Source organism: Bactrocera oleae, chromosome 4 (assembly GCF_042242935.1).
Source record: "Bactrocera oleae isolate idBacOlea1 chromosome 4, idBacOlea1, whole genome shotgun sequence".
In the NCBI taxonomy this organism is placed as follows: Eukaryota; Metazoa; Arthropoda; class Insecta; order Diptera; family Tephritidae; genus Bactrocera; species Bactrocera oleae.
Window position 1 is genome coordinate 21,416,755 of NC_091538.1, and position 24,805 is coordinate 21,441,559.

Sequence of the window (24,805 nt, forward strand, 5' to 3'; positions counted from 1 at the left end):
CCTCTCTATTGCCTTTGTACGTCACAGGCCAAAAGAGTACTAAGGACCCAGTGAAGCTTAATTAAAGGTAAAAAATGCTTAAGTAAACAGTAAGTAACTATTTCTTACTAACTATTTCTTGATTTATACTTCCATATAGCCAATTTAGCGAACCATTGCTTTTAAAGCCGCACTGGCAAATTGCCGCCAAGCAAGAACTGGCAAATTGCCGCCAAGGAATTTCTAACTTCCAGCTTTTTATTTTTAAAGTTGCCAGCAACATTGTCCTTTTTTTGTTTGCTGTGTAAAACTGGCGCCTCTTTTACGTAGTGCTCGTCGTCCATATCAACGCAGTTAAAGTTAGGTAAAGTTATAATTTTGGAGAACGTTATAATCGGAGATTCAAATCCCTGTCTTCTACCACTACCGGCCTTTCTTTGCAAATATGAAGAGCCACTATATCTTTTATGTATGAATGTCACTGACGATTTTGCCATTTTAGGTTATTAGCGATATCGGTATGACACATGCCTGGACATTCAAGTTTTTTTGCCAACCAATTCGCGAACGTGTATTTTCATTGCTGACAAATTTTATACCAACAATATTTGTGTAAAAATTATTGTAAATAGGATACAATAATGTGAACAATATACCATAGTAAGCTTTCCGCATAAATTTGAATTTTGAATTTACCGTTACAAATTTTCAAGCTACGCGAACTTCAGTGCGAACAATTTTTTTCGTGTACTAATAATAATAAAATTATCTTCATAGAAAGCCATCCGAATACATTTTCTTTTTAATTTTAATATTTAACCTAACTAAATAAAAGTCTGATTTATATGTATGTATATATATTTGTTGTTATAGTTATATTATAATTATAATTACAATTCATTAGTTATTCTGAAATTAACTTATTTTTGTTTATGCTTTAACTTGTAAAAAAAAATATTTTTCATTGCTATTTTTTTGTTGTTCGTATAAAACTAAATTAGAAAATATTATTTATTTTTCCTAAAAGTGGTCTAACACTAGTCGTGACTAATTTCAACTCGTTGTTTAAGCTCGAGTCGACCGCTTACAATGCAGTTTTCATATAAACGAGTATAATTAAGTATAAATCGAGACGCCTTAAACACTTTATACAGTGTGTGAAAGGTGACGAAGTTTGAGAGTTTAAATTTTTTTGTTATAATAATTTCCACAATATTTTTATTTTTCTTAATTTTTGATGTTTTACTTCTTAATTTTGCTAAGAAGCAATTACTCAAAAATTTTCAAAAGGCACGTGAAATTTATTTTTAGAAGAGAAATAGCATTAAAGCGAAGGAAATTACGTCGCGCAGGAAGACTAATTATTAGGATTTCTTAATTTTTTAAAGTTTAAAAAATTTGTTATATTTTATTTTATTAAAAATATTTTAAGTGCATAACATTTATAATGAGTGCTGTTTTTTACATTAATAAATATCATTCCTATAACTTTCATAAAAAATAAGAATTTTATACGTAACAGCTTGCTAGTCCGTTTGTTATTTGAGTATTTTCCGTTTTAATATTTTTATTTTTTTTTCGCGACATTTGTGTATTTTTACAACAGCATAACTAGATATGTAATAAGTTTTATTTCCTTCTCTAACCTCACTAATAGTGTTTACATTTTTGAGCTTAAACCTTATGAGCTGTCTATAATAAATTTGCTTTATTTATTTTTAAAAATTAACTCTACATTTTCCTGCTCCTATTCATTTTTAAAACTTTTCGCCCCTCAACACTTCTGCCTGTATCTCTTAAAAGTCTGGATCGTAGTCTCGCTGATAACGAGACGCTCGACTCGCATGATTGCTATTGCTACCGCTATTTTTGTTGTACGTGTACATTGGATGCGCATCCGCAAAGGCATCAGGATACTGATGATATGGGTGCTGATGCTGTGACATCGTATGTTGTTGTTGATGGTGGGGTTGCTGATGTTGTTGTTGCTGGTGGTGATGATGATGCTGATGATGATTATTATGATGGTGAGCACGTTGCAAAGAGTCACCCTTTTGTGAGTAATTAGTTTGAGAATCGTACAAATAATCGCCATGACGTGTGGAACGCCAACTGTCGTAGATATTGGAACCGTTGCTACCATGCAGAGAGTTCGTGAAGCGCTGGAGGGTGTACAAAATGGAAGTAGTGAATATCAAATTTTAACAGATGCATTATATACAAGTGTAATAATATAAAATACTCGCGCGATCATCTTGACCAAATATCTTTATATTATATTTTAGCAAAATTCTGCTCCACTAAAAGAAATAAAAATATATATTCAAATTAAATACCTAAAGAACAAGATACTATTGTCCTATCATTCAACAAATTCACTATATTTGAGACTGAACTTGTTAATAAAGAGAAAAGCAGGTTAAGGATGAAACCATTATCAGAAAACAGTGGAACGTTGTTTATGTTTTCTTCTAGCTTGAAACATTAATAAAATATTTGGAACTATCTCTTTTAAACAATCAACAATCTCCTTTTGATTGGTATATATTATGAGAAGCTTTTCTGTGCCAGAAATACAGTCGTAAATTCTCCAATTACTGACGAAGGTGAAAATATAATTTTGGTCGGTTCGAAACTTAGTTCGAAGAAATCCGGAGTAGTGTTGCCTTCACTTACTTTTGGCTTAATCGGTTGCTTAGTGTCATTCCAAGCATCATCTATATTATAGAAATCATCGACGCCATAATTTTCCGCACCACCCATATGATTGATCTTCAACTCATTCAACATATCGTTGGTCAGTGGTATAGGTGTCTTTTTGGAGCGCTTTTGACGGTTAAGTAGCTATAGGAGTAAAAAAAATATCACTAGAACCAACCAGTACTACAACCCACATGAAAATACGCACCACAGTCACACCAAAAATTATGACGAAGATCAATGAGCCTACACCTATTACAATTATCACAATCGCCCATTGAGGTATCAGTTGATCTTCTTCGGCAAATTCAATCATAGGTGAAAGAGATTTGGGTATAACTGAAAAGAAATATTAAAAAAAAAACTCATACATGTATAAACATTCCAACGGTCTCAGTTTCATACTTACCACTAAAGTCTGTGGCCGATGGATCTATAACATATTTTCCCATTAAGAACGTCTCCTTGATTAGTTTTTCCTCCGTCCCTTCTCGATATGGCGCATTGGTGTTTGAGCTTTCATCCTCATTGTCGGTTTCGTTTTCCGTGACGGGTTTGTGTGCCAAGATCATCTCCGGTGGCGGGTGAGTCAAAGCATCGTGGAAGAGTTTCTTTATCTCTAAAGTGTTTACGTCTTCAGTAATGTTTGCAAGCTCGACATAGTAATCCACAAGCACGCTGCCCTGACTGAAGCTGTCAATGCGTACCTTTTTGTACCAGCGAGACAGTTGCGGCGCCTTCGAGTAGACCTCGTTCAGCTACAAGTGAAATGCAAATCAAATAACATAATTTTGAGCAATAATGTACGCAAAACTTACCTCTGCCTCCACTTCATGCGCTAGATTCTTCCACTCGATTGTATTGTGATCTAGTAGTTCCGGTTTCCATGCAAGTCCATCTATAATCTTTATCGTTGCTGCGAGGTCACAATCGGATGTGCAGTGTCCTGGTTTCGTGGGACGTGGAGTTGTAGTAGTTGTTGTTGTGGTAGTCGTTGTTGTAGTAGTGGTGCTACTGGATGAAAGGAGATCCTCAAAGTTAATACTCACTGTCCTGCTCTGTTCCAACAATTTCTCGATGGATATGGGTGTTGTGGATGGTGTTGGCCACCCCGTGAACTCAGTAGTTGCACGTGTGGGTGGTCCTTTCTTGATGACCACCGCTGGTGAGTTGCCCGCTTCTTTTGCACTATCGCCTCCAGTAGTACGCGGTGTGGTCAAACGTTGCGCACCAATTCGTTTGTGTATGCCTTTTGGAAAGACGACCTTGAAACCAGAGGCAGCAGTAGTGCTGTCGATCCCGTCAGCTGCCGCGGAGGAGCTTGCTTCAGTAGTCGAAGCAGCTTTCGATGTGATCATGACATTCTTAATGGTTTTTACTTCGGCCATTTCTATGGATTTCTCTGTGGCTGCGCTGGGTTTGTAGTCTTTTGGTAATAACTGTAAAATATCAATGCTCGCATTTACTGGCATCATGTCCTTCGTACTTGTCTCATTGAGTTTATAACCTGGTGGTAGGAGTTTGGATATGTCATTGGCCTTCAACGGTATAATACCACCGGCTAATTTATCAGTTTCATCTTCGTGCTTCGAGGATGGCTTATAACCAAGTGGCAGAAGCTTGCTGATATCGTCATGTACGGCAACAGCGGGTTTCTTAGTTGGTGCTGTGGTAGTGGATGATAATTTGTAACCTGGTGGTAAGAACTTAGAGATATCATCTACAAGCGTTACAGCCGGCTTAGTTGTCGTGGCTGCTTTCTCTTTATAGTCCTTTGGCAGCAATTTTTCTAGACTATCATCGAACTTAATTTTGCTGAAGAGATCTGTGATATCGGCTTTGGTGGTGGCTTCTGTGGTAGTTGGTGGCTTATATCCTTTGGGTAAGAGACCTGCAAGGGCAACGTCCTGTACAATTACGGCATTATTTTTAAATGAGCGACTAATTGTGGAATTACGCGTTGGTTTCTTCACTTCCGGTGGTGCCACCTCTGGTTTTGCGGTCGTTGTAGCAGTAAACTTACGATTCTTATACGAGGGACGTGGTTTGAAGCCTACCGGCAGCAAGCCAGCCAACTCATCCATTTCACTCTCATCAAAATGGTGCACCTTCACCTTCGAAGCGGCGGTGGTCTTTGGTTGGAACTTACGTATATTTGGTACGAATTTAGAACCTGAGGTAGTAGTGGTGGCCTTTGTCGACACATCCATTTCGGTAATAATAGGATATTTACCAGAGAGTAGACCACTAGACAGTTCCGATTGCACACGATCTAATTTATCAATGATGCTTTCAGTGGAAGAGATCGCCACATTCGTGCTAGACTTCTCCGTTACATTCGCCATTACTTCCTCACCGCTTTCTGCGACTTCTTCTGTTTCCATATCTTTATTATTTTTCTTCGACTCTGTCTTTTGTGCATGAATTTTGCGTTCCAGCTCGGAGAGGGTCTGCTTGGTTTCCTCTTGTTCGATGGCAGGGAAAGGTAGGAATCGTGCACCATTTATGCTGCGGCTTGTTTGTATGGAGGCTATTACAACATAACTCTCGGTTGTATTACTCATAGAATCGTCATTGGTTGTGGAATTGTCGGCGACTTTAGCTGCTTTAACTTTGTCCATTTCAGTCGGTGGTACTTTATTTTCGGTAAAGATGGCTTCTTCATCGCTGGAAAGTGTTGTTGTACGTTGTGTGACCGGTGTTGGATAGGCAGTTGAGCCATTCACCACGCTCTTGGTAGTCACTACAGATATGACCTCGCGATCAATAATATTCCTGTCATTTGCTGGTTCTTGGCTTACATCTTCCGTTTCCTCAAATTCTTCATCCTCCTCTTCGTACTCGTCTTCATCGTAATCAGCGCTACCTTCGTAGTTCGCATCTTCATTATCTTCTGATTGTTCTAATTCAGTCACCTTATGATTTGCAGGCATAGCGGTAGTTGTGTGGTGATTTGCAGTCGTGAGTAACTCAGTAGACTCTTCAACTTCCTGATTGCTTTCGCTTGTCTGTGGCTGCTCTGTAGTGATTGCTGAAACCTCGACTGTGGTAGAGATTATAGTAGTGGTCTCACTCGCTGCAGTGGTCGAAGACTGTTTTGGTTTGATTTCCTTCACAGTGGCCTCAGTTGATTCTTCTTCATCCACATATTCATACTCATACTCCGAGCTACGTGTGGTGACATCAACTGATTCATAATTTGATTCATTACTCGTGTTTTCTTCATTAACTTGCTCGACGGTCGCATCTGATTTGTCATCATCTAACGGCAAAGCAGTAGTCTCTTCGCCTTCAGCGCTGATTGTGGATTGTGTTGTATCTGGAGCTGCTATAACTGAGACCGTTGTCTCTTCGGCCTCATGCAGTTCCAACTTTTCCAGATTTGTTTCTTTTATGGCGCTCACATCCGCAGGGCTACCATTTTCATCCTCGTAATACTCTTCGCTGTCACTGGTAGGTGTAATGGCTGATGTCGGTTTCACCGCAGTCGCTGTAGATTGCTTGAAGAGACCCTCTTTAGCGGGTAACTTGACGCGACCGGCAGAGAAAGGTCTCTGCACTTTAGCTACATTTACGGGTTCATTAATCTCGCGACTAATGAAAACTGGACGTCTAGGTTGAAAGCTGCTCGACTTATTTCCAGTAACGCGTCCAAATGTGGGACGCTGTGATGTGGCTTCAGGCGTATTATAAGGGGTCGGTTGTTGTTGTGCTTTTAGTGTATTCTGAGAGCGACTAGCGCCGAAGCGGTTGTATCGTTTCGTGCTTGACACTGGCGCTTCCGTGGTAGCTGACGCAATAGGCGCATTGGCGCTACTGGGTTGGAAGCGATTGCGCGTGTTTTTGAAGGATGTTTGCGAAAATGCGGGCTGGCTTGAATTTGGTGATAAATCGGTATTGTAGTTCGCGCCACTAGAAGCTGCGGCGACTGGGCGATTGCGATTAGAGCTGGGCACGAAACCACTACTGCCGAAAGGACGTTGGAAAGAGCCGGATAAGCTATTCGCTGATGGACGATTAGCCGAGGAGGTAGCCTGAAAAGTAAAAGAAGTTAAATGGTTTTAGAAATTTTAAGATTTTTGTACAGAGGATATCTATTCGAAATATTAGCTCGACCCAGACAGCGGCGATGAATCATTTCAACTTGTATAATAATAAAAACTGACGGAGAGAGAGAGGGATAATTTCTGTTTCTTGGAGGTTAATTGAAATTGTCCATCCCGATATCAAAAAAATTACGATAGATGACAGAAGGAATAGCTATTGGGATATTTATTGAACTCGTACATTTACTACAAGTATTACATCAAGTAATTAGGGTCAGAGAGAAAAAAATCCTGAAAATTATATGTTATTTAAAATATGTATGCAGAGTCATTTGTACAGGATTTTTTCAACATTGTTTGATACCGATACGCAAATTTAGGACTCAAATCAACATGGGCATTCGAGGCCAAAATTTGCATATAGGTTTTCATATTTAAGTATGAAATTAAAATCTGAATTGGGACCTGGTTTACCGTTCCGATATTAATAAGTTTTAAATCTTTTTGTGAAATTTCTATAATAAATATGATGCGCTCAGCGAAACTTATAATATGTCGGGGTAAGGATCAGGATTTTTTATCCCGATGTTTAAGTTCGGCTTATTGTCTTGAAATTATAATATAATAAAAGTGAAACTATCAGCGAGGAAATGATCAAATATCTAGATCGGGGTTTTTATAGCAGCATCACAACTCTTGAAACTTTCGATAGAAATGCTACATTTAAAGTTTTCAAACGTAGTCTTCATGATTTGTACACAACCTACAGTTGTATTGTTACAGGTTTAGCAGTGGGGTGCGGTATAAGTTTAACCAATATTGGTTTATAAGTATGTATGTATATACCATATACTCTCGGTATATATTCACTATTCTCTTATGTTCAATTTGATGCAAGTCGGCAATCCGTAATCAATGTGGAGTAATAGTTCACTTAGTGGCGCTACAAGTTAAATTAACTTACACACATACATGTTATTTGTGTATGTATATATATATAGGTATGAATTTGTAGCTGGTTTTAATAATATCGCCAGCGTTATGTAATTCTACGAGCGTGATATTGTCGTTGACGGATCCGCATAAGCGCGCTGGCTCTTGGCTTATCGCTACACACAATATATATACTCGTATGTGCATAGGTAAGTTTAAAAAATTGCTCCCAAGTCCGTTTCGCCTAGCCATGAAACTATTACTTTTAGTACCTGATTACCTCTCCACTTTATCTGTTTGCCCTGAATGCAAGCTGTGGCGCTTATTGAAATACTTTATTTTCTGCTGAGTAAGCATTGCACCTCTCAATCAACTAATTTCCTGTGTTTCTTGTCTTTGACGTACCGCGCCGCGGCAGCAAAATTGGGCTTGGCCTTAATTCATCGAGATGTTATAATGAGTTGATCCACGATTTGCGATTTTCACGTACAAACATTTATGGTAAAAAAAACTGATTTTGCAAGTTATTGTAATTGTAGTTGCTCTTGTTAGTTTAATTAGTAAAAATATTTAAATATACAGCATTTATTGAAACACGTCAGTACCCTAATTGGCAAATTGAGGGGAGAGAGTAACGATTCAATTTTATTTGACATTCCTACTACCCATCAACCACCGAGATGCCGTGAATAGAAGTTTTTAGTGGAGGCGACCTCTCGGTGTCTTTTAAAAAAGGTCTGGTAAAAGCTGAAGCAAACTACTATTCTCTAATATCAATCGTTCCTAGGACCTCCTAAAAACGGAAAACATCCCTGAAATGTGAAAATATCACTATTATTTTTAATATTTTTATACTCTCGCAACCTGTTGCTACAGAGAATAATAGTTTTGTTCACCTAACGGTTGTTTGTATCACCTAAAACTAATCGAGTTAGATATAGGGTTATATATGTATATATAAATGATCAGGATGAAGAGACGAGTTGAAATCCGGGTGACTATCTGTCCGTCCGTCCGTCTGTCCGTCCGTGCAAGCTGTAACTTGAGTAAAAATTGAGATATCTTTATGAAACTTGGTAGACATGTTTCTCGGTACCGTGAGACGGTTGGTATTGCAGATGGGCGTAATCGGACCACTGCCACGCCCACAAAACGCAATTAATCAAAAACAAATAAATTACCATAACTAAGTTCCGCAATAAGATACAAGACTGTTATTTGGTACATAGAATCACATTAGGGAGGGGCATCTGCAGTTAAATTTTTTTAAGTGGGCGTGGTCCCGCCTCTAATAGGTTTAAAGTGCATATCTCCTAAACCGCTAATACTATAATAACAAAATTCACTGGAAGCAAATGTTTTTAGCATTTCTATAGACGGTGTGAAAATAGTTGAAATCGGGTGGCAAATCCGCCCACTCCCCATAAACTACTAAGAGCGCGATAAATCAGGCCAGAAACATTAAATTTTATCTCTGGGATGGTATGAGATGACTTGATAGGAATCGCGTTCAAAATTAGACAGTGGGCGTGGCACAGCACACTTTTAGGTAAAAACCCATATCTTGGGATCTGCTTAACCGATTTCAACCAAATTCGGTGCATAACGTTCTTTTCATATTTCTATGTTATAGTGCGAAAATCGGTGAATTTGGGCTACAACCACGCCTATTTCCCATATAACACCATTTTCAATTCCATCTGATTCTTTCACTTTCCACTATGCATATCAAGCAACAATGATTATATCGGGGTAAAACTTTGCGTGAATAATACGTTTAAAGTATGCCACCTTGTGACCAAAAATTGTCTAAATCGAACCAAAACTGTTCAAGCCCCTAAGTACTAAATATGTGGACCCCAGTGCCTATAGTTGACCTTCTACCGAAAATATCAGTCAATCCACAAAGAAATCTCAAACAAGTATACCATTTGACTTTGCGAGAGTATAAAATGTTCGGTTACATCTGAACTTAGCCCTTCCTTACTTGTTTTTACTAAATTCGATCTTTAAATCTAATACTATAAACTAATGAAGATAGAAAAAGCCCTTGGCTTACCTAATTGCAAAATATATCTAGGTTTAAGCCTCTGAACTAAGTTGATCGTTAAAGCCTTTATCATGTAAACCATATTCAGCCTAAAGTGAGTGCTAATAATTAACGATTGACATTCCCTAATTATTGATGATTTATGGACTTACTATTTTATATTTTTTTGTTCAGCCTGATATTTGAAATTTCACTCACCGGCTCGTTGAAGTGTGCCAAAAATTGTGTTTGCTGGTGTGGCACATTTGCGCGTACAGGACTTTGTTGTGAAGGCACAAAACCGCCGCCGACCGGACGTATCGCCTTGGAGCGTGTGAACCCACTGGCTGCGGTGCTGAGGCCCGTTGAACCGGGGGAACCGAAAGGGCGCGGTGAAATGTCGTAGTAATCGGGATTGCGGGCTTGCTGGATGGAAAAAGAATAGAAATTAAAAATAAAATATTAAATCATAAATTTAGTAAGGATGCAAGTGTTTGAAATGAATACCTGATATTTAAAAAAAAAAATATATATAATAAAATTCTTATATTATATGCAGCCTAACAATTTTTAGTAGGTTAATGCATATTTTTAATATATTTTTTCAATTATTTATCCATAAATATATACCACACCCGCACAACAAAATTTACTCGTTGTTCTGCTCTGTTTGCCAGTATTAGCAGTAGCAAAATGCTGCATGTTGCACGTAATGACAACAAACGAGGTGCAACGAGCATACCAATTTCTCGATATACGTGTTATTTCTCTATATTTGGACGTATGAACAAGTTTTGGTTGCTTTTGATTGAAAAATTTAATACAAAATAAATATACATATATACTTAGTTCCTATGCGGAAACATACCTTGTAGGAAAATTTTGAACTAGTCAGGTACTTATTTTTAGATTTACCTTTAACATCAGTTTTACTTGATGTTAATTGCCAAATATTATAAACATTTCATAAGTACCTATCAGAAAAGTCTTAAAGTATATTGTCTCGCTAAATAAGTTGTATTTCGAGAACTGTAGCTCTTAAATATATGACAAAATATATATTTATGTTAAAAGTTCCATTTAACATGTGCGTGTTTATCATTTGGCAACTGCACACTTATTTTCGTTTGTATTTTTACCTGATTATGTGCATTTTGTACCATTTGTGGTCACATTTTAAGTAATTTAGAACATTTGTAACAAGTAATTTGTGGCGCTACTACACAAGTTTAGTCAAGTGCTTGCGGATATGAAATCATAAATACACATACTATATATATGAATATATATAACCATCCTGCTCTTTTACAACTTGTAAGCACCTTACAGCCTGCTAGGGGGCTCACTTAAGCTAATTGCGTGCGACAAAATAATTAGTAAGCCCAGCTCTTTCTTTTTCATTGATAAAATCTTAATTTTTGTTATTTAATTTGTATATTAGTAAGTGAGCTTATAACAAATGGTAACTAGAGCGTTGATATGAATTTTGCGACATGAAAACTTGGTGAAATTAGCTGTGCACTATTTATCTGGCTATAAAGACATATACATATAATATATAATAATAGATTTTAATGAAAATGTACATATATAGGGTATATTGAGCACAGAAATGGTCTTAACTGATTGCACAAACTTTTGACATTACTCAGGTATACTCGAGAGCATATTTTCAAACAATTTTATAAATCTATACCTCATACACTGTTTGAGCTATTCGACATAAGGTTTGTTAGAATAACGAAAAGCATTAAATGTAGTATAATGGGGTTTCTGTAATTCGTGAACCAATTTCACATATTGTCGGTTTAAAATTATAGCATATCCAATATTATACGTTCAGTTAATTTTGCTAAGATATCTTACATATTGTGACGAACACGGTTGATAGAACAAAATCGAATCGACGATAAATTGCAAGAAGCAACTGGCCAGCAAACTCGTAGTTGCCAGAATGTTCTAGAAGAGAAGTTTTGTTAAAGTTCTACTATATAAGGGCTGCCAAACTGTGCAGCAAACACAGTTCTAGTCCAGTCCAGGGATCGAATTCAAGAGTGAGTTATAGATAGACGATTTATCAAGAAATCCATTACAATATTGACCAGTATGGTATAAAGAAATGCCGGAAGTTTGAAAATCTTATATTAGGTATATAGGAGATAGTGGTAATATTGACCCGCTTTTATATATTTTTGTCATTACTACATGTCACTAAAAGACGCTCTCTCAGTTTCATTAAGGTACATCACATACCATCACCAATGCATAAAGAATAAAGTTAACCGGTATTAGGTATATAGGAGATAGTGGTAATATTGACCCGCTTTTATATATTTTTGTCATTACTACATGTCACTAAAAGACGCTCTCTCAGTTTCATTAAGGTACATCACATACCATCACCAATGCATAAAGAATAAAGTTAACCGGTTGTTTGAAAATTTTGATATAAGTTATATGGAGTCTAGAGGAAGTTTTCCCCCGATTTTATCCTTTTTAGGCAGAAATGTCCCGTTATTAGAAAAAAATGCTCACTCAATTTTATGAAGATAATTCATGTTTGCCGATATATGCAGTATAAAGTCAGCCTGAAGTTTGATCTTGTTCTAGGTATATGGAGGCTAGGGGATTCATTGATCCGATTCAACCCATTTTGACATAAGGCATACTATTATTAAAACAGAGTTCTCTCAGAATTTTTCATAGATTGACTTTTCGAAAAATAGTTCTAGGGGCTTGAATAGTTTCAGTCCGAATACTTCTTATATAACACAATTTTGAGATTCCATTTGATTCTTTCAATTTCCAGTATACAAATTAAGCACCAATTATTGTATTAGGATAGAACATTGCACTTTAGTGTGTGCCTGTTTATGACCAAAAATTATCCGAGTCGGACTACAACTGTTCAAGCCCACAGACACCGAATCTGTGGACCCCAGTTCTTGCAGCGAACATTTTATTAAAAATATCGGTCAATCTGTGAGATATGATGTAATTGAAATTTGGAGCAAATCCTTTTCTGATAAAAGTATGCATTTATGTCAAAAATAGATTGAATCGAATGAAGGATTCTCTTAACACCCATATACCCATTACAAAAATTTTCCAACTTCTGTTTTACTTTATGCCGCATATATCGGCCCATATGTGGGCCATCTTAGAGAAAATGAGAGAGCGTATTTTACTAATAACAATGTATCTTTGTACCTAAAATGGCTAAAATCGGGTGAAAACTTGGCCTAGTCCCCATATAACTATTGTAATATCACGATTTTCGAACATCTACCTGACTTTACTCCATATATATTGTTTATGTTAAGTGTATCTTACTGAAACTCAAGGAGCATATTATTAGTATGTGACATGTATATGTATAGTATATGATATTGCCAAAAATTGATAAAACCGGGTCAATACATCCTTTAGACCCCATATACCTAATATATAATTTTCAAACCTCCGATTAGCCTTATACGATATACCTATGTATACGAATTACTCACAAATAACTAAGTGAGTACATGACCTTCAATATAAGATACCAAATTCGATTGTTATCCAGTCACGATTTCGTCGAATAATAAATGTTGAATTCTTATGCAACATTTTTTTATATGAAGTTCTGCCAACACCTGAAGGTATTTCCCCGCCTTTGATACTGGCAAGTTGCAAGAGAATGAAATGTTCTGTTACACCAAAATTTAGTCCTTCTTTACTTCTATATAAACAAAAATAAAAATAATAAAACATACAAGTTTAAATAAAAACAACTTCAAATATTTTTAATTATTTTGTTTTTTAAAAATGAAAACTCTTTGCTTAAACAATTTTATTATAATTTAATAAGTGGTAGAGTTGCCACACAGATTATATATATTAAATTATAATGACTAGATTACAAAATTTAATTTGCAGTATTCAACACGCCTTCTTAAATTTATAATCTTGGACATTTTGTATTTCAGATTTTGTTATGTATTTCGTGTTTTGTCTTAATTGTAATAAGATCTTTTGTTTGATTATGTCATTTATTTTACATTAATTTTAGCGCTTGTCTATTATTCAAGAATTTTATTTTACTTAAACTTTTAGTAAGTCCAAATTTTTATTTGAATCTACTTTAACAATATCGATTAAGCCTTTCTCATAATTTTCATTTATGTAATGATACTGCACTTCAATGTGTAAAGTTTCCAAATTTTCCTATCGCGATTGCATCTATGTTACCTTCACATATTTTTATAGGTTCTTTTACATTTATTTTGAAAGATTCGATTAGTAAATTTCTGTAACGGCTTTTGACATTGCAGTGTATTCGGCAAAAGTTGAACATTTAACGACTGAATTTTATTTATGTGTTTTCTAGAAAATTGAGTTTCCATATAATCTTATTACAAAACCTGTAGTGAATTTTCTATCTATACTATCTCCTGCAAAGTCAGAATCCACCATACAATCTAGAACCTCATCTTTCAAATTATCAGTATAGGTTAATTTTAAATCTTTTGTTTTTTACAAATATTTTTATATTCTTAATGCGTACTTAAAATGAGTCTCATTATAACAGTTTTGGAATCGACTAAGATAATTTACGCTGTAAGTTATGTCTGGTCTAGTTCCTGTACTGATATATAATAGTCCACCTATTAAATTTCTGTATTTTATTTTATTATTTGGTTCCTTCACTTGTTCTAATCTAAGGTTTTCATGTTGGTATTTTTTAACCAACGATTCTATATATTTCGTTTGACTTAAACTCATTTATTTCTTTCATAATTATAATCTATATCTATACCAATGTAACTACTGATTTTACCCATATCTTTCATTGAGAATCTTTTCATTAAACTGATTTTAATTTCTTTAATTTTGGTTAGATCCTTGCAACAAACCAAAAAAACGTCTAAAAAAACTAACATGTATTGTATATTGGATCATTGTTTGTGTTATGTGTATGTAAACAATAGTCATAAAAACTTCTTACAAAATTTAAACTGTTTAGGAACTCGTTGAAACAATCGCACCAGGCTCTTGAACTTTTTCTGTGACCATTAAGACCTTTTTTTAACTTATAAACTTTATTTATACTTGTTTCATAACCTTCTGGCATATGAACGTATATTTCAGTTTTTACCTGGCCATTTAAAAATGCTGTTTCTACATCCATTTGTTCGATATATAAATTGTTAGCGCAGCTATAATATAGTAAGGTTTTTAAAGTTTGCATTTTGCCTACTGGAGAATAAACATTTTCAATATGTTCTTTTTGTTGAAAGCCCCTAACTACTAACCTAGCTTTATGTGTGCCATCGTTTTTTTTTTAATCCATTTAACATCAATAATTTTCTTATTTTTAGGTTTATCAACAATTTTCCAAGTATTGTTTTTATATACTTTTTTTATTTCCAAATTCATTGCTTTTTTTCATTCTTTGTGTGTGTTGATTACCATATCGATGTACATTTTCTTTATTTTCGTTTTTTATATCATTAAGACATTGATGGATGTCCGTACACTGTGGGATTGGTACAAGCAAAAAATTTTGTTCTTGGGAGGTTGTTTCATTTTCAGAGTCCTCACTCTCGCGGATTTCAGACTGATTGGATTCATTTCCAATGTTATTACGTATAGAATTATTATTCTCGCGTTCGTAGTTCACTTCATCATCGTTTTTTTCTAAGCAAATTAACTCGGTGTTATCCTCGACAATTTCGACGTGCCTAACATTCATTACTCTATCGTTTATCAGCACTCTATAACCGTTTTCAGTGTAACCGATAAATACTCAAACTTTAGCTTTGTCGTCCCATTTACTTTTACGTAGAACTTCCGGTATTCTGACGAAGACTCTACTTCCGTAAATTTTCAAATGTTTAACGTTTAGTTTAATACCGAAGAATATTTCGTATGGTGTCTTATTCTTTTGAGTGTTAGCTAGTGTTCGATACCGCCCATTTACTTTAGCATCGCGCATGAGACATCTACCCATGTCAATGGCCGATCTGTTGTATATTTCAGCTATACCGTTTAATTCGTGAACGTACGGAGGACAAGTTAACATTTATCGGATTTCACATATAAACTCATAAATTTCTCGATTTAGGTACTCTTTACCGTTATCGTACTGTAATTTCTTTACACATTTATTAAATTTGTTTCCAACAAAGTTAACATAATCTTTAAAGCAATTTACTGTGTCTGATTTATCTTTTATACAGTATAACCTAGTACACTTGCTATAGTCATCGACGAATGTTAAAAACATTTTTCTCCGTCATACCCGATAGTATGCGGGCCGTTTAAATCTGTGTGTACTAATTCTAAGATTTCTTTTGTTTTTGATATTTTATTATCGAATGGTACACTTGACATTTTACACATATACAGTTTGCACACTTCATTTCAATTTTTTCAGGCAATCCTTCAAGTAATTTTTCATTTATTAATTTATTCAAATATTTAAAATTTACATGACCTAAAGCCCTATACCATTTTTCCTTTTCAGTTAGTTTCACTACATTTGTGTACATTTTTTTTGTATTATTCATTTCAGTTACAAAGCTTTTCATAAAATATAGATTGTCAACTTTGTTAGCTACTGCTATTAATTCTCTTTTTTGATCATACATTTTTGCATTGTCATTTTTCGCTACGATGGTATTACTTTTGCTTATTTTTGAAAAACTTAATAAATTTTGTTTTATATTATTTACAGAGTACATATTTTTTAGCTCTATGTTTTTCTCACTATAGTAATTTTTAAAGATTATTTTTACATTTCCTAATTTAGCTGCTTCTAATGTTTTATCGTCTGGTAATTTAACATCAATAGGATTTATTAAATCGACATAACTTACGAAATATTTGTCAGTTTTAATTATGGTCTGTACAGCCACTATCTAAAATCCAATTAATTACATAATCATTATCACTTGAGTTTTCATATTCGTATCTATTTACTTGGTTTACCTCAGGGTGGTGCACTTGAGTTGACCATGCTGAGCTCGATTCGTTTCCTGGAGATTGATTTGAAAATCGTTAGTTTATTGGTAGGGTCTTCTTCCTCTTGCGTAACCTCTCTATGATCCTCTACTTTTGTCGTAGGCTCTCGATGATCTGCTACTGGGGTGACATTGTTGTCCTCTTACCTGATTATATTGAGTTCCTCTGCCTTGGCCGTCTATTGGTTCTTGGTCGTTTTGATTATGATAACAGTCCTTGGTGTCCATATTTACTACACACGAAACAATGTCTTTTTGTTTTTGTATTGAAGGTGCTAACACTTGATCTTTTATATACTTCACTTTTGTTCATGTTTTTTTGTTTGATTTTAGTTTTCACGTAGTTTACTGTTCTTTGTTTTTCTGGCACTGCATCTATGAAATCACTAATTTAGCTGAAGCTTGGTGGCAAACCTTCGATTAAATATCTCATTTTTTCAGCTTCATCCAGTACTCCGCCAGCTGCTCTTAAATCGTTAATTGCTTGTTCGAAATCCATAAAAAATTCATCCACTTCAGTATAATTATTTAGTTTTATTTCTTCTAATTTTCCCCTTTTTAGTATATGAAGTGCCGTCGATTTTGATGTATAAATACCGTCGAATTTTGTCATCATATCATATGCGGTTGTACATTCTCCTATGTATTCTAATTGCCTGTCCGAAACTGTGCTCATAATTATCATTATAGCTTTTGAATTCTTTGTGTTTCAGTTTGCTTCTGTAAATTGATCAGTTATTCTTCTTGTTGCTTGTTCTTTGCATTCTTTGTATTCAAGTAACAACATTAATTTTAATTTCTAACTTGTAAAGTTGGCTCCAGTGGAAATTAGAATTATTATATCTTCAACTTTTGTTTGAGTAGCAATTTTTAATTCTTTTTCTCCTTGTCTTTTATTTTACAATCGATTTTGTGTTTTAGTTTAGAACCTTTTTTGTTACTTCAAGAAATTTTTTTTGCAAATATTTTTTATCTTGTAGTTATAATTCATAATTTTCACTGTGCATTTTTCTTGTCATTTTTCAATTAATTAGTTGCCATGTGCTGTATATAAAACCAAGTGTTCACGTTGAAATTTTTGTGGTCATATATAGTTTTTGGAGCTTTTAGCAACCTTACCACAGGTATTACTTTATTTAACAGAGTGTTGAATTAAAAACGACTTAGAGAGGTTATTTAGACAGTCAGATCAATTTTATAAAACAATAATAAAAAACCAAATGATTCAAACTATAGCCAACAATTTTAATAGGCAACAGTGAATAAAAGAAAAAAAGACCTTTCTCGGCTACCATGTTGAGAACAATGGCATCTTTATTAAGTGGTAGAGTTGCCACTCATATAGATTATAATTTAATAAGTGGTAGAGTTGCCACATATATTATATATATTTTATTATAATGACTAAATTACAAAATTTTATTTACAGTATTTAACAATTATAAATATTAATGTTTTTTTTCAAATTTCTCCCAACATTGAATTCTCTCTGATATGACTTTTTTGTAGTAAATTTGCTATCTGACCAACTTCAGCACTTGTAATTTATTTAATTCATTTACATTTACACGCGAACAAGTGTACTAACTACTGTCTTTTGTCGCATTTTTACTAAATCACAATTGAACCTTTCACTTCATTTAATAACGCAATAAAGCCAAACACTTACACACATAAATGGTTTAGCAACGTTGCCACTTACCGAGTTTCACTCTTCCGCATTTATAAAGTACTGCCGCAAAATAACTATGAAATGAGCGGTAATGAAGGAAAGTACGAGATAGCCAGGCGAAAATGAAAATAACAATAAATAAATAAGTACAAACAGAACGGCCGTAGGATAGCAGGTGGATTGTGGCTGGCGAAAATATTACAGCATTACTATTGCACTGTGAAAATTCATAATTATTTTAATACAGTTGGGCATAGTGGTTACCTGTTTAGTTACCTGTCTTTCTATAAGCCTTTTTTCGATATCTTTTATGAACAAAATGAGAATGACGAGGATGAGGAAAAACTCAACCAAATAATCGCTAAAGGCCAAGGTCTAGACCAATTCGATTCATATTCAACACTAAACTACATAATTTTTAAAAAATTTGCTTCATTTCATTAAAATAACACCAACCCTGTCCTTATTTCTTGAGATATCTCACATGTTGACCGGTATATACGGTATAATGTTAACAGGAAGTTCAAAAACCTTTCTGTTAGGTATAAGGGGGCTAGGTTCAGTACTGAAACGATGTTATCCATTTTTGGCATTACGACATGTTATTGACCGAAAATTTCCTTAAAAAGTCAGCCACAGGCAATGAGGTCCACATATTCGCTATCCAGAAAATTGAGAAGTTAGGAGATATTCCGATTTCGACTATTTTTGAATGGGAGATCGCGTAATTTGATCCACAAAATTTGGTTGAAATTGGTGAAGTAGTTCCGGAAATATAGGATTTCACCCAAAGATGTCCTTGCCACATTTACTTATTGAGTTATCGCACTTTTAGTAACTTTCCGTTGTATAGGGAGGTATCAGCTGATTTCAAATATTTTTACAGTGTTTGAAGACTTGCTCTATGAGTAAACTCTACTAATCTGCTTCTGGGCAAGCATAACTCAATCAAATACGTCTTTATATGTTAGGCTTCAACAATATTAATATATAATTCTTTAATATGAAGATTTGCTTTGATATATTGATTTTGAAGAGAATTTCTCAATTTCATACATACATACATATATATATGTGCATAACAGCAGTACTTTTTGTACAATAGTCTAAAGCGAGTTTGTTGCTCAAGTCTTTAGTGTTAGAGTTATTATTGCGTTTTGAGCGCAGGTTTATTATATTATTTGAATATAATAGTTCAATCACACTACGTTTATGTAACTCGGTATATATGTATAAACTCACACGGTTCGGTATTTATTTTCTGCCACTTTCATTTAAAAGCAATATGTATGTTATTTGTTTTTATTTTTGTTTACCTTTTTCTTAAATGTTATTGCTTTAATTGTTTCCTAATTAGGCCATTGCACTTTCTAACCGCATCTTAATGAAATTCCACTCCAAAAATGCAGGGTTGAGTAATTGTTAAATTTTAATATCTTTAACAATATATTGTATACAAATTTAGTAGTACGGAAACTGATAAGAAAATAATATTGATAAAAGTATGTCGACATTTCGATATATACGAATATATATCGTAGTTTTAATTCGTCAAAAACTTTTATTAAAAAATACTTGTATTTTTATTAAAAAGTAATATAATTTCTATTAAAACCATAATAGCATTTTTATTTAAAAAAATGTATCAATGGTTTTTAATATGTTCTAAATTTTCAAGCAATAAATGATTTAGTCATCCATCGCTGTTTCTACATAAGATTCTCATCTTGAAAGACCATAAAAAATACTTATCTTGAAACATTTTTTGTAATGTAATTTCTAAATTTATTAACGAGAGTACATTTACAATTGTCACCAATATTTTATTAGCAATTAGTATAGCAATTAGTAAAGCATGGAGAGCGAAAATTTTAGTACTAAGTAGGTTCTTTAGATTATACTCATGTGGCCTTAATAGGTTTGGTGAATATAAAGTTTAATAATATATCCCTGTACAATTTTTGAAACACAACTGTATAATCGCATATACTTATCAGTATATGTTGTAGAAATATATTTTTCTACAAAAAATTTAAAATAAACGCGCTTTTTACTTACTCCACTCGACTGAACGCAGCACAGCTAGTTTTTTCGACACTTCCCCACTTGGTAAACGATATCAAAATCGTAATTATAAATACATACACAGAGATATGCATACTCAAAAAAGTATGTCGACGATTCAAAGTAAATATGCCACCTAGTTAAGCGTCTGTCAGCCAGAGCGGGCTTGAGTTGACTCACGTATGCGCATAAAGGCTAAGACAAAAACACGCGTGTATATGTATATACAGATTGGTTGAAAAGTTTCTGCGCTCAAAATGAAAAAATACTGTTGGTTCCAATTAATATTTTTATACTCTCGCAACCTGTTGCTACAGAGTATAATAGTTTTGTTCACCTAACGGTTGTTTGTATCACCTAAAACTAATCGAGTTAGATATAGGGTTATATATATATAAATGATCAGGATTAAGAGACGAGTTGAAAGCTCTAACTTGAGTAAAAATTGAGATATCTTTATGAAACTTGGCAAACATGTTTCTTGGTACCGTGAGACGGTTGGTATTGCAGATGGGCGTAATCGGACCACTGCCACGCCCACAAAACGCCATTAATCAAAAACAAATAAATTGCCATAACTAAGCTCCGCAATAAGATGCAAGACTGTTATTTGGTACACAGAATCACATTAGGGAGCGGCATCTGCAGTTAAATTTTTTTTAAGTGGGCGTGGTCCCGCCCCTAATAGGTTTAATGTGCATATCTCCTGAAGCTATAATAACAAAATTCACTGGAAGCAAATTTTTTTAAAACTTCTACCTACACTGTGAAAATAGTTGAAATCAGATGGCAGCTCCGCCCACTCCCCATATAACGGTACTGTTAAAAACTACTAAAAGCGCGATAAATCAAGCACGAAACACGCCAGAGACATTAAATTTTATCTCTGGGATGGTATGAGATAACTTTTTAGGAACCGCGTTCAAAATTAGACACCGCCCACTTTTAGATGAAAACCCATATCTTGGGATCTGCTTAACCGATTTCAACCAAATTCAGTGTATAACGTTCTTTTTATATTTCTATGTCATATTGTGAAAATGGGCGAAATCAGACTACAACCACGCCTATTTCCCATATAACACCATTTTCAATTCCATCTGATTATTTCACTTTCCACTATGCATATCAAGCAACAATGATTATATCGGGGTAAAACTTTGCGTGAATAATACGTATAAAGTATGCCATCTCGTGATTAAAAATTCTCTTAATCGAACCAAAACTGTTCATGCTCCTAAGTACTAAATATGTGGACCCCAGTGCCTATAGTTGACCTTCTACCGAAAATATCAGTCAATCCACAAAGAAATCTTAAACGAGTATACCATTTGACTTAGAGTATAAAATGTTCGGTTACATCCGAACTTAGCCCTTCCTTACTTGTTTTGATTAAATATAATCTCCCTTAACTTCAATACACTTATTCCAATGATCCTCCAAAATACCCGTGTATGGCTGTAATAGCTTCTTCATTCCACGAAGAAATTGTTTCAGGTCTCTGAAGAGGTAGTAGTCGCTGGGAGCCAAATCTGGTGAATACGGTGGATGCTTAAGCAATTCGTACTTTAATTCGTTGAATTTTGTCATTGTTAAAACACCTATGTGCGCAGGTGTAAACCAGGTCTTTTCTCACGAATTTTTTCATCTAGCTGATCCAAAAGGCTGCAATAATATTCACAGTTGATTGTTTTAACTTTCTGCCATAACCTTCTTTGCTGATCGTTGTGACTTGACGTGCTTGGAGCTGAGCAACCAGCTTCAGTCCACTGTAAACGTTCTTGTTTCAATTTAGGATCATGGTGGTAGTTGTAAAACGATGCAAGAACTCGGTTATATTCTGCTTAAAACGCTCCAAATTTTGCTGAGAAATTTGTTTTCGATCAGGTTTTTGTTAAATTGTTAACGTGTGCGCCACTCACTTTCCAAACAGACTTTTCAACCAGTCTGTATATACATCTACTTATGCATATATGCCAACAAACAATGAAAGTTACAGTATAAATATTATATATACTTAACTACTGGTCTGTTAGTCCACCCCAAACAGTGGTCGGTGCATGCCATTTGCTGTTGGTGCGTACCTGCAGTGAATTTTTTCGACTCGCACAACAGTTTTGGTTTTGAATTTAAAATATCGTTATTCGTTATGCAGTTACCCATCACTCAGTATAGTTGAGTGGCCGTATTAGCTGCGTTCATTATTGGTTCATTGCCTATTCGTTAATATATGCATTTGTATGTATCTACGTACATACTTGTGTTTGTTGCTTCGTTTATTTGATGAACTTTCCCTTTTTATAAAATTTCGTTTTTAATTCTCTTTGATTGCCCTTTAGCTAATTCAATAATTGCATTACTACTTTTTTCCTGTGCTTATGGTTAAGGTAATGTATTTGCCGTTGTGCATTTTTTCTACGTTGAAGTGTCGATGTAGTAAGTCTTTATGCACTTGCAATTCAAATTTCAATTATTTCGATAATTATAATTTTTTTTCTAAGCCAGTGTCTATATTTCGTTTGACTGATGTCAGATTTGACTAATAGGGAATGATTGCCTAGTTAATTGTAATGTATCCATTATCGTTTCTTAACAGAGATCCGTTGTGCAGCGGAAGTAAGTAGGAATTGACTTAAATTTTAGCGTTAAATAGTATTTCGCAATCTTTAAAACGTCTTTATTTTCAAAAATAAAGAAATAAATCAGAATTGATGTAAATTTCTTTTTTATTGATACAATTTTTATCAAACGCGAAAAATATTAAAGATCAAGGAAAATTATTTAAAAATTTGTGAAATGTATCCAAAATGACATGAAATTGCTATAAAGCTTTCTGTTTTCTTAGGTTTTACAACTAACTATAATAAAAATATTGATTCCCACTGTGACGGCATAAAATGTTAATTTATTACTTAGACTTTTTTAAACTATTGATAAAAGCGCATCTATAAAATTATTCTTAAATTTCCTAGGTTTGCCTTTAGAAATTAAGAATGTATATAAACTAAGATATATGTTTGTACGTATTAAAATAAATCGATTCCAATGAAATAATGATTTATATTTACTTGTTATATATAATTACTTCCGCAATTATGCTGAATGTTATTACGGCAGATTGCAAACTTAAAAAAAAGCTATTGGTAATACATTAATTATAATCGTTATGTTTTGCTAAGGGTTATAATTTGGAATCGTTATTAAAAAATGTAGTGCAAAGATATGGTGTTATAAAGAGAGCTTTATTTGGGAGTAGATAGATTTCTTATGTTCATAGAAGTAACTATTTATGAGATTTTCTATATTTTGCTGTTTATTTAAACTCTCCCGAAATGTGTATTTTGTCTAGTCGTTTTCTTACTAAAAAGATTTTGTGTTGATGATGTAAACTTCTTATGAAACCAAATTTATCTCAAAACTTTATTTATGCCCAAAATTTTTAATTTGAATTCTAATTCATTAAGCCCTTCAGACAATGCATATTATTTTATTTATATTTATTTATACTACACTTGCTAAATTGTCATTTATTACATGAAAATTTAAATTTTCAGTGTCTCAAAATAGTGGAACTAGTTAACTGATGATCGACACGACTCGTCGGAGCACAGTCGGTTTGTGAGCACATATTTAAACATTTGAAATGAGTCACCTAAACTTTGCCTCGAAAAAAGAGTTAATATGACTCACCGAAATTTGCGCACCAAACGGTGAATAAGCCACCGGTGAAGCTGGCTGTTGTGACTGTTGCGGCTTGCCATCATTGCTGATGAATAGCAGCTGCTCTTGATATGAACCCGGTTGGGTGTAAGCACCGGGAGACAACACATTGCCGCCACCACGTGTCGTTGTCAAATAGGCCGCCTGCGCGGGCTGACGATTCGACTGGAACGCAGCGGATGGCACAAAGCGTGTCTGTGCGTTGGGTGCGGCGAAATAGTAGCCTGATGTATCTGCAAGTAAAGATAAAACAAGAAACAACAATAAAATTTAAGTGAAAATGAAAATGTGTAAGCAAATAGGATATTAATTAAATGCTAAACAATAGAGTAAACAAACAACGATTTGTATAAGGAAACAAAAAGAAACGGATTACGAGTAAAAAAGATTTGCTTTCAAACAAAACAAGTAAGGAAGGGCTAGATTCGGATGTAACAAAACATTTTATACTCTCGCAAAGTCAAATGGTATACTCGTTTGAGATTTCTTTGTGGATTCACTGATATTTTCGGTAGAAGGTCAACTATAGGCACTGGGGTCCACATATTTAGTACTTTGGGGCTTGAACAGTTTTGGTTCGATTTAGACAATTTTTGGTCACAAGATGGCATACTTTAAACGGATTATTCACGCAAAGTTTTACCCAGATACAGTCATT

At 34.3% G+C, this 24,805-nt stretch overlaps 1 protein-coding gene across 5 annotated transcripts in view; it reads right to left on the bottom strand.

Moving 5' to 3' along the window:
- Window positions 1–819: 819 nt before the first annotated feature.
- Window positions 820–24,805, bottom strand: part of LOC106614502 (mucin-22) — a 109,187-nt gene continuing 85,201 nt past the window's right edge. For all 5 annotated transcript variants that reach the window (XM_036369171.2, XM_070107769.1, XM_070107768.1 and 2 more), the window contains exons 3-9: window positions 24,118–24,380; window positions 9,907–10,113; window positions 3,498–6,713; window positions 3,089–3,437; window positions 2,888–3,018; window positions 2,656–2,823; window positions 820–2,141 (exon numbers count right to left, since the gene is read on the bottom strand). In XM_036369171.2, coding sequence (XP_036225064.2) covers window positions 1,776–2,141; window positions 2,656–2,823; window positions 2,888–3,018; window positions 3,089–3,437; window positions 3,498–6,713; window positions 9,907–10,113; window positions 24,118–24,380 — 4,700 coding nt within the window. In that variant the 3' untranslated portion in view covers window positions 820–1,775. The remainder of the gene's footprint in view (window positions 2,142–2,655; window positions 2,824–2,887; window positions 3,019–3,088; window positions 3,438–3,497; window positions 6,714–9,906; window positions 10,114–24,117; window positions 24,381–24,805) is intronic.